Below are 11,259 nucleotides of genomic sequence, written 5' to 3'. Positions count from 1 at the left end.
ACATTTTCAATTCTTTTTATTTCAGTTACAACATCCATTTTTCAAGTTTTCAATCTGTTTTTTCGTTCACTTTAAGCTGATCCGGATTTGACCCCATAGGCTTGTCTGCAAACGTTGCCTTAGATTTGTGAGATTTGTTTTGTTTTTGCTTGTATTGGTCGCTCCACACAATGTCTTGTTGAGGGTCATGTTAAAAGTACAATTGTCCTTTTATGTAATCTTCTTTTTCTACCTGGAGTAGAAATTTTTCACCTATATCACAGACACAATTTATTGAAATAGCGTCTTCCCGCGCGGGCTACAGGACTCGGTTTTCTGATTGGATCGCTTTGCATTTGCTCCCGCCCTCCTCCACCATCTGTCATTATGATTGGATGTAGTCTTTGATCAGCATTTTTGTTTCGTTTTTATTCGTCGACGAAAATGTCTATCGTTTTAGTTAAAGTTTTTGTGTATGAGCCAGACTTTTGGTTTCGTTTAGTTTTCATTGGGTGAAAAATGTCGTTGACGAAGACGATGACGAACATTTTTCGTCAACGAAATTAACACTTGTCAGTTCAATCAACAAAAATTCCTGTAACAACTGCCAGACAAATGTTAGGCATGCAAAGAAAAAAAAAACAACTTCAGCAGTGGTTCAGGACTCTGAAAGACTATGGTGTGGATGTTTCAAGATGTACAATGAGGAGGAAGCTGAAAAAAATGGGCTGTATAGTCGAGTCGCCAGAAGAAAACAGCTCAAAATAGCTCGTTTACAAAACACCAAACAGCACGAGACAAGCCTCCAAACTGCTGGACCAAAGTACTTTGGAGTGATGAGACTAAGGTAGAACTATTTGGCCACAACCATAAACACTACATTTGGATTGGACTCAACAAGCTCTATGATGAAAATAACACTATTCTCACTCTGAAACATGGAGGTGGATCACTGATGGTTTAGGATCTGTGAGCTTTTAAGACTCAGGAAACTTGGTCAGAATTTATGGTAAGATGACTGCAGCACATTATCAAAAAAATACTGAAGGAAAACTGTCATTCTGCAGCTCAGAGGGAGCACATGGGACACACTTGGAAATTTCAACATGACAATAATCAAAAACACAAGACCAGGTCCACCTGTCATTGGTTCCAACAGGATAACGTGAAAGCTCTGGAGTGGCTCCAGACCACGGGCAGTTCAAGTAAGACAGCGCAAGAATTTAAAGGAGCTTAAGGTTTTCTGCCAAGAAGAATGGGCTGCTTTATCATTAGGGAAATAAAGAACCTCGTCCACAATGGCCACAAGAGACTTCAAGCTGTTATTGACACATAAGGAGGCAATACATGGCATTAAGAACAGGAGGATGTAAACAGGGTCATTTGGGAAGTTCCTGGTGTTATTATTAAGATTTAAAAAGGGTAAACCTTTTATTTTATTTCATTTTATTATATGTTTTACAAGAAATTGTTTTACACCACCACTAACTATGAGTGGGAAGAAAATTGTTTGTGTTATCATTCACATCATGTGAAAAATTACCAAGAATGTGAGATATGTTAACTTATGAGCACTTTATACCTTTTACATAACATAATCAAACAGCATTTTAAAGGGATTACATTTGCACACAGAACAGCTTCTGTTTCATATACATAATACATAAACATAACAGCCTTTTTTTCCAATTTACATCCTAAAATATAGGTTCTTTACATTTTATCACTTAAACGAGTTTTATAACGTTGTGTTAAGATGCACAACAATAACTACCTTCTGTCAGACAAAAGATGTGTGACCAACACCACAAACAGTTAGGTTAAGAACACAGGTTGTTTTTATGTTTTCACACACTTTGCACAGTATCACACGTTTTTAATCATCTGTTGCAGTTATCTTTAAAGACAACATAATTGTAACAGTACAACTTCTACTTGTTGGATATAATCTGTGATGTCCCAACTTTGGGACATTCGTTATACAGAAACATGCTGACAAATTTTGAACCAAGTGTTTAGATATATGATGAGTCAGTGTGTTCATGAACAAATAAATGGTTTCTTCTGTTTTCTTCTTCCAATGTTATCCTGTAAGTCTGATTGCAGAATGGGTGAAACTTCCCTCAGTTCATCAGGGTCCTTCACTCATAAAAGCTGCGATCCCTACGTGTAGAAAAAGGAAAGAGAAGAGATTTATTTGATTCCTTTATAGCAGTGTTTTTCAACCTTTTTTGAGCCACGGTACACTTCATCCATGGAAAAAATCCCGTGCCACACTAGCATCCAAAAGGTAAAAAATGTTAGTATGTATTGATCTACATTCCCTCCACAATCTAGTGTACATTTTTTTTAATATAAGTGGGAAGCATCATTGCAGCGCACAGGTACTGTCACTTTAACCCAGTGTTTCTCAATCTCAATTCTCTTTTACACCCCCTCCCATGAACAACTCAACACCTCCCTCCACAACAACTTTCTGCTGCAAATATTGTCGGTATCATTAATCAATTTGCTCAAGTTAAACGTATATCTCGTCAAAACAGTCTACCTTTATTATCATTAAAGAATGATTCAAAAAAATCTAAAAAAAGAAAATTCTAAATAATCAGTTTTTATGAATGTTTTTTTAAAAATACTTCCAAAACTATCAGACAAAGTAAAAACTACGGACTTTCCTGGTTTCCCTCCACAATAGTGATGGAATTTTGGCTCTTATCAGAGATTCAGTTCTGTTGCATTAGCTCTCTGTAAACAGCAACTCTTTCTGCTATCAAATGGATTTTTAGGTTGTTTTTGCTATATTTAATTTATTATCAACTACTATGTAGGATTATGCACAAAATCCAAGATGTAAATATGCTTTTTTTCATATAAAGTGTAAATTATGTATATGCTGTTATTTATCTCTTCCAGATAGAATGTACAAAATTAATGATAAAAGAACTAACTATTAACTATTCAGTTTTTAACTCTACACATTTTAAGCTTTTTTCTTTTTAAACTCATTTGAAGTGAACAACACAAAACTCTGCAACCACAACCCAAATACAAATTAAATTGTCCAAAAACCACTAAATCAAGACTTTTATTCACATTGACATTAAGAAAGACAAAAGAGTTTCAGCTTTGAGGATGTCATCTGCTTTCTTCTCTCAGTGATGATCTGGTCTGTTTTAGAGAAGATTCTCTCAGTTCTCAGATGTCTGCACAGGTTGATTGTGGAGCCATAAATATATACAGAGTATATATACATATAGAATATTTCCTGCAGATTGTTCCTTCATATTATCAAGAAAAGTCAAATGTTTCCAGTTTTTTCTTCTTTTTTAATGTCTCTCGTTTTCTTTACGTTTTGCATGATCTCTCTCTCTGTTTGGCTCTTGTGCTGCTTCGCGCGCACTCTCTTTCTCTCTATTTCTTTTTATCTCTGTTAAATATTTTTCCATCACAATTCTTGAGGTTTAATTAAATATTTTCTCTTTGTGTGTGGATGTCACGTTCACTGACGGTGTCCTCCGATCAGCTGTTTAGTAACTAACTGAAATGGCATGATCCCCGGTCGTCCCGCGCCCCCCAGCCACCGCACCGCACCACACTTCTTTAACCCAAAGCATCATGGGGGATGTAGTGCATAAACTCATGCAGATGGTGGCATACTGTCGTTTCTGAACTTCATTCTTTTGATCACTTTTTAAACTGTCTGAGGTCGGATCCTGCAGGAAGCTACACCGCTAAACACGAGCTTTAGCTGTTATTTTAGTTGGAACTGAGAGATTTTATGAGCCGAATCAGAACAAGGAAGTGAGGACGTTAACCACTACTGATTGGTCAGATTGATGACATGTGATCAACCCTTCAACAATGAATGGTGGAGACAGCTGAAGGGGGAGGGACTTTTCTAAAAGCTGAGTTTGCGGCTAGTTTTGTGGCCGGATAGCACTAACATTCTAATTAAAAACTCATTTATAGAAACAAAGAGAAATGTTTTTTTACCATCTTGCATATTCCAAACTGTCTACCAGTGTTAAATCAGGGCCCATTTGGATGAACACAGAGCTGATACCATAGTGATGGTAAATGATTTAGATATGTGAAAATGGGTAATTTCCCGCGGCACACCAGACAATCTCACTGGTTGCAAAACACTGCTTTATAGGTTGTGTTGTACCAATTCATCACCATCTATGTCCAAAGACTTAAATATGAAAACTGAAGCAGAAAAAATCTTGAAGGTTGCTAATGCCCCCTGGCAGCGATAATGAAAGCAAAGTTGTGTAATTTCAGTAAACCAATAACCAATATATAATCAATAATATATTATTTTTCATGTCAAGGTGACATTTTTTTTTGTTTTGGAAACATCAAGGTTTGTGGACACTCCCCCCATATTTATTTCAAAGTGGTTTGGTCCGACTGGATTATACTTCCCCAGGTATGGTGTTAGTGACAGACAGGCCCACAGTGTGTGAGGTTGAAAAGAAATGCCTCAAAAATCAGGATGCCAAAAAAGGGAGGGGAAAAGAAATCAAGAGAGGAATCTTTTAAAAACCTCATTACTGTGAACGATGGGAATCAACTTGCGGTTGGCAGGGAACTGTTTTTTTTCTTCCTTCCCCTAAGTATGAACGTTCATATAAAAGCTCAAACAAGCCCATCCTTCTAGCTTCAAATCAAATCAAATTTTATTTGTACAGCACTTTTCCAAAAAAAATATTTTATTCAAAGTGCTTACATAAAAACATAATCCAATTTAAAAACAAAGAACAAGACATTGCTCACCCAAACAATGATATTAACCCCCCAAAACACACAAGTACAAACTGTTGCGATGAAGAGTGAGACTGGTAGATCAACCCAGCAGACACAGGCAAGGAGATTTAAGTTGTGGTTTATTGTAACGCCGGAGTCACACAGGACGCGATAGCGCCGCGAAGCGGCGCGGAACGGCGTGCGCTTCCATTCGGCGCCCATGTTAACCTATGGCGTCGGTCACACCAAGCGCGGAGCGCCGCGCAGCGGCGCGGAGGGTCCGCGCGGTGCAGCGCAACGTTTCGGCGTCTGGCCTATTTCTTCCGCGCGACGCGAGCGCTCCGCGTCAATACTGGCAGGAAGTTGGGTCAAAATACATGAGAAAATCCGGTTTATTTTCAAAATAGAACCAATTTTTCACAATAAAACGCCGCGATTGACAAATGTGATCATGTTTTTGTGTCTAAACAGACTGTAGAGATGAAAATATGCATACAATCAAAACACACAGACACGCGTGCGCGAGAACCCCCACCCCGCACAACACAGATATCTGGAGCGGGTTTGCTGGGCTGCAGGGTTCTGGGGGGAAAAAAAGCTGAGCAGACGGGGCAGTGGGGGCACACTGGAGCGGGGCACGGGGCTGCGTTTGAACGAGAGAGAGGCAGAGGAGCGGTTCTTCTTGGAAGAAACATCAGGTAATATTTTTAGTTTATTAATTTACCGACGGAAACACGTGGGAGCGCGTGCGTGCACACAGACACACAACAAAACAGACAGACACGCACACGCGCGCACAAACCGACCAATGAAGTGGGCCGACTGCGGAGTTGGGGGGCGGGGTATGTGTCAACAGGGGCAGAGACCATCCCCTTTTAGCAGAAACACTGGGAGATATCCTGGTTATTCACCATGATGGCAAAAAAGCAATAGCTCTAGCAGAAGCGCCTGCCGACCGTCGCGGAAACAAATCGCGTCTGGTGTGACCTGGCGCTCTCTGCTCCGCGCCGCTTCGCGGCGCTATCGCGTCCTGTGTGACTCCGGCGTAAGGAGGTGTTAGCATCCAGAGGTGAGCTGACTGAGGAAGGGAGCAGAACTGGCTTGGAGTTCGGCTGGCTGACTGGCTTGGAGCTGGAGCTGAGCAGGCAGACTGGCTTGGAGCACAGACAATCAGGCAGTAAGGGAAAGCAGAACCCAGGCTTTTATACTAGAGGCTAAGTAAGTGATTGGATCCAGCTGAGTAATTGAGGCCACCAAAAGACTCCTCTCAGAGAGGAACTCCTCACACGTCAGCAGAGGGGAATCCCAACAGTACCCCCCCCCCCCTCCCCAACGGACGCCTCCAGGTAGCTGTCCAGGCCCAACAGGACGGGAGGCATGAAAGTCCCGAAGCAGAGCGGGGTCCAAAATCCAAGCACGCGGAACCCACGAACGCTCCTCCGGGACGTAACCCTCCCAGTCAACCAAATACTGGAGGCCTCGGCCGCGCCGCCGGAGATCAAGGATCTTACGCACCAAGTAGGCAGGGAAGCCACCCACAAGCTGGGCGGAGGGGGAGGACCGGCAGGAGGGCACAAAGCACTGTCACAGACCGGCTTCAACTGGGCGACATGGAATGTTCGGTGAACAGGGAGGGCTGAGGGCAGCCTCAGGCGCACTGCAGAGGGACTGATAACAAAGTCAACCACAAAAGGGCCAAGATAACAAGGTGACAATTTACGAGAGTCAGTCTTAACAGTCTTGGTAACTTTGGCAGGGCAACAAAGTGAGCTGCTTTGGAGAACCGGTCCACAACTGTTAGGATGACTGTGTTACCTTGAGACGGTAGTAGTCCGGTAACAAAATCCACAGCAATGTGGGACCAGGGTCGTTCTCTTGGCAAAGGTTGAAGGAGCCCCATGGGCTTTGAGTGGGATGCTTTGCCTCTGGTGCAGGTCTGACAGGCAAGAACAAATTCACAAGTGTCCTTGGCCATGGTTGGCCACCAGAAGTGGCGTTTAACCAAGGACAGAGTCTGGTTGACCCCAGGGTGACAGAAGAACCGAGAACCATGGAGCCATTGTAGGACTTTAGAACGGGCACTGTCAGGAACAAAAGTTCGATTAGGGGGAAAGTTATCTGGATCTGGTTGAGTGTGCTGTGCCTCTTTGATGACGTTTTCAAACTCCCATGTCACAGGCGCCATAACACAGGTAGATGGGATGACGGGTTCAAGCTCTGAAGAGGATTCTTGCTCAGAGAACTGGCGGGACAGAGCATTAGGCTTAATATCTCGTGATCCAGGGCGATAAGTGAGGCAAAAGTCAAACCTGGCAAAGAAAAGAGCCCATCTGGCCTGGCGGGAGTTGAGACGTTTAGCAGATTGAATATACGCCAGGTTTTTGTGGTCCGTCCACACCAAGAATGGTACTTCTGCTCCCTCTAGCCAGTGCCTCCATTCTTCTAGGGCCAGTTTAACAGCAAGCAGTTCCCGGTCTCCCACGTTGTAATTCCGTTCTGCCGGGGAAAAGCGACGAGAGAAAAAGGCACATGGATAAAAACAGTTCTTGGGTCCATACCTCTGAGAGAGGACTGTGCCCACACAACCATCAGAAGTATCAACCTCCACAACAAATTGCTGGGAGGGATCCGGTTGTCGCAAGACAGGAGCTGATGTGAAGAGCTGTTGAAGTTGAAGAAAAGCGCTCTCAGCCTCCGGAGTCCAGCTGAACTGTTTTTTTAGGGGAAGTCAGTTGGGTCAGAGGTGCAACCACTCGACTGAAGTTCCTTATAAATCGTCTATAAAAATTTGCGAAACCCAGGAATCTTTGTAACTGCTTACGTCTCTCAGGTTGTGGCCATTCTAGAACAGCTTTGATGGAAGCTCCCTGGAGGGGAGTAAAAGCTGAGTCCAATAAAGGCAGAGGGTATTTGTTCTTTATGGTTATGTTGTTTAGACCTCTAAAATCAAAGCAGGGTCTGAGTGTCTTGTCTTTCTTTTCCACAAAAAAGAACCCAGGCCCTAGTGGTGAGGACGAAGGTTGAATAATTCCGGCTGCTAGTGACTCACGGATGTAGTCTTCCATGGCCACCCGCTCTGGTCTTGAAAGGTTGTATAGACGACTAGAAGGCAGAGCTGCGCCAGGCCGATGGCACAATTGCAAGGCCGGTGTGGAGGCAAAGACAGGGCCTGGTTCTTGCTGAAGACCTCTCTTAGGTCATGGTACACAGGAGGAACTGCAGATACGTCAGGGTCTGCCTTGGGCTGTTTGGAATCAGAAGCACTTGGTTCTGCACAAGATAAAGCAGACTGAAGACAGTGGGCATGACAAAAAGGACTCCATTCAGCAATCCTTCCCACAGACCAATCAATGACAGGATTATTTTTTTTAGCCAGGGAAAACCCAGTATCAGAGGAGGTGTGGATGACGGAATAATGAAAAATTGTGTCATTTCATGATGGTTGCCAGACAGAACTATTGTTACTGGTTCAGTGATATGTGTTACCTTAGCCAGGGGCCTGCCATTGAGCGCCAGAGATGTCTGTGGGCTCTCAAGGGGTCTGCAGACGATTCAAACTTGCTCAGCCAGTTGTTTATTCATGAAAATGTCTTCAGCACCGGAGTCTATCAGGGCCTGGACTGGGAGAGCATCTCACCTACAGCATAGCATAACAGGGATTTGCAGTATTTTGGAGGAACCAGGGAAGGGGTCTCGACTCACCAGTACCCCCAGTCTTACTGGTGAGTCCTGTCTTTTGGCCGAACAGGGCAGTTAGCCAAATAGTGTCCTTTGTCTCCGAGGTAGAGACATAATTCTGCAAGTCGACGTCGTTGGTTTTCCTCAGAGGTGAGGTGGGCTCAACCACACTGCATTGGCTCTTCTGGCATCAACGGTGGCGAGGCTGACTAAGTAGAAAAGGGCGCTGGAAGGGGTGAAGCGCTGGGTGAGTTTACATACGGCCGTTGGGGCCTCTTGGTACTTAGAGGGGTACTGGAGGTGCGTTCACAACTGCGCGTTTGACGGTGGTTGTCGATGCGGTTGATTAAGGAGACAGGAGACTGTAGGTCAGGTGGCTCCTCCCGGGAAGCAAGTTCATCTTTTAGCTGTTCATTTAATCCGTTGATGAAGGTTGCTCTCAGAGCGTCCTCGGTCCAGCTGACATCTGCAGCCAATGTCCAGAACTCTATGGTGTAATCAGAGACAGCTCTCTCCCCTTGACTGAGCTTCATCAAGCGAAGAGATGAATTAAGATCGTAATCAGGGTGGTCAAAAACAAGCTTAAGTTAATTGACAAATTGATAATAGGTTGTGTTCTCGACATGGTTTCTGGAGAACTTTGCTTCTGCCCATTGTAGGGCCTTACCTCTCATTAAACCACACATGTAGTGGATCCGGGCAGAATCAGTATTAAATTGTTTGGGGCGTTGCTGGAACACAACAGAGCACTGAAACAGGAAGCCACAGCAGCATTTGGGCTCACCACAAAACGGTTCGGGATCTGTGCAATGGGACTCAGGAGATGTTGCTTCTCCACGAGGTTGGTTGGAACCAGAGGTCTGGATGGAGAGCAGGGCAGTCACCTGGCTGGTCAGATGAGTCACTTGGTAGGAGAGAGACTGATTGGCATCGATCAGGGCCCCAATACTATTGTCGTGGTGACCTAAAAGCGCACCATGATGGGAAACAGCATGAAAGAGTGGACTGGCCTCTTCTCCGGTGTCCGCTTGATCCATTCTTTTGGCCTGATTGTTCTGTTGCGATGAGGAGTGAGACTGGTGGATCAACCAAGCAGACACAGGCAAGGAGATTTGAGTTGTGGTTTATTGTAAGGAGATGTTAGCATCGAGGGGTGAGCTGACTGAGGAAGGGAGCAGAACTGGCTTGGAGTTCGGCTGGCAGACTGGCTTGGAGCTGGAGCTGAGCAGGCAGACTGGCTTGGAGCTGGGCTACTAGCACAGACAATCAGCCAGTAAGGGAAAGCAGAACCCAGGCTTTTATACTAGAGGCTAAGTAGGTGATTGGATCCAGCAGAGTAATTGAGGCCACCAAAAGACTCCTCTCAGAGAGGAACCCCAACACAAACACATGCACACACCATGGTAGAAAATAAAGATAAATAATAATCAGTAAAATAATGGAAAGTAGAAATCTGGCTTTGTATTGAAGTGAGGAAACAATATTCTAGGGACCTGTCCACACCAGTGACCCCCCAATCAAGTTTACAGAATACGCTGCCACAGGACCCTCCAGATCCTAGCAAAAAGCCAGACCAGGGAGGTTCCACTGCAGCGACCCTGTTTTCTGAGAAGGGTCAATCACTGATGTGGAGGATCCCTTAGAGGAAGACACTGGAGTTAAAAATGTAAAAGGAATAAAATAGAATATGAAAAATAAATAAATACAGATATAAATAACCAGACAAGTAAATAAGTAAATAGACTAGACAAAAAACAATAAAAGTAAAATAAAAAATATCACTTGAGTAAAAAGAGGGCATAAAACAATTACTATATCAAATAACTTTCTAAATTTTAACTAAAAGCCAGATTACAAAGGTAGGTATTGAGCCTTCCTTTAAAAATATGAACAGTCTCTGCGGCCCTGACGCTCTCTGGGAGGCTGTTCCACAGGCGAGGTCCATTGTAACTGAATGAGGCCTCACTGTATGTTTTAGTTCTGACTTTTGGAATAACTAAAAGGCCACCTCTGTTTTGTCCTGGTTGAGCTGTAAAAGTTCACTGCCATCCATGACTTAATGTCTAAAATACAATTTAAAAGAACGTTGACTGACTCTTCGTCATCAGGAAACACAGCAATGTAGAATTATGTCATCAGCATAGCTGCGAAAGCAAACGCTATGCCTCCTGATGACGTCCCCTTCAGATGCAAATATAACAAGAGTTGTGAATACCGGACTTACGGGAGTACTTTAATGAAAAAGAAAAGAGGAGACAGCCTGTCTATTTGCTTGTGGCATGTGGTACGAACAGAGCGGGGGTGGGGGTGAATGAGGAAAGAAGGAGAGACTGCGCAACGCAACGGTGGAGTGCGGAGGGTGGGGGGTAGTCGTTCTGGAGTTGTAGTCATGAGTTTGAGTGTCTTGTTAAAATATTTAACCAAGATGCTTTTGCATGGAACTAAGAGGTTTTTTTTTTAATTGTGTATCAGTAATGACTTTGTTAATTACAATGTGTCATTTAAGTTTATTTTTTCATGAGCTGAGCTTATAATAGCAAAATAAAATTGTTTTTAGCCAATCATGACATGACACTAAATTAAGAGACCTTATGTGTTTTATCAAACCTCCACAATGCACATGTCAGATGACTGAGTGAAATGATGAGCTATTAGAACTGTTTATAATGAGATTAAGTTTAAAGTTTAAAACGTATTGTCTTCTGCTCCACAGCAGTGCCTATAGTTTCTCTTCAGAAGCAGTTCTTAAATGAGAGAATAAATGTGATTCCTGTCCTCATTTAAAATTCTTAGAAATAAATGATGACTTTGTTTTAGCATAACATTTGATGGGTGTTCATGAATAGCTGATAT

The 11,259-nt window shown here is 43.4% G+C and overlaps 1 protein-coding gene across 1 annotated transcript in view; it reads right to left on the bottom strand.

The window, feature by feature from the left end:
* Window positions 1-1,282: 1,282 nt before the first annotated feature.
* LOC112144862 (vesicle-fusing ATPase) overlaps window positions 1,283-11,259 on the bottom strand; it is a gene marked incomplete at its 5' end in the record, with an annotated part of 59,502 nt that continues 49,525 nt past the window's right edge. Inside the window, 1 exon segment of the mRNA XM_024269705.1 lies at window positions 1,283-2,142. Coding sequence (XP_024125473.1) covers window positions 2,121-2,142 — 22 coding nt within the window.

Source organism: Oryzias melastigma, linkage group LG5, assembly GCF_002922805.2.
Source record: "Oryzias melastigma strain HK-1 linkage group LG5, ASM292280v2, whole genome shotgun sequence".
In the NCBI taxonomy this organism is placed as follows: Eukaryota; Metazoa; Chordata; class Actinopteri; order Beloniformes; family Adrianichthyidae; genus Oryzias; species Oryzias melastigma.
The sequence above is the reverse complement of the archived record's forward strand: the minus strand, read 5'-3'. Positions and strand labels throughout refer to the sequence as shown.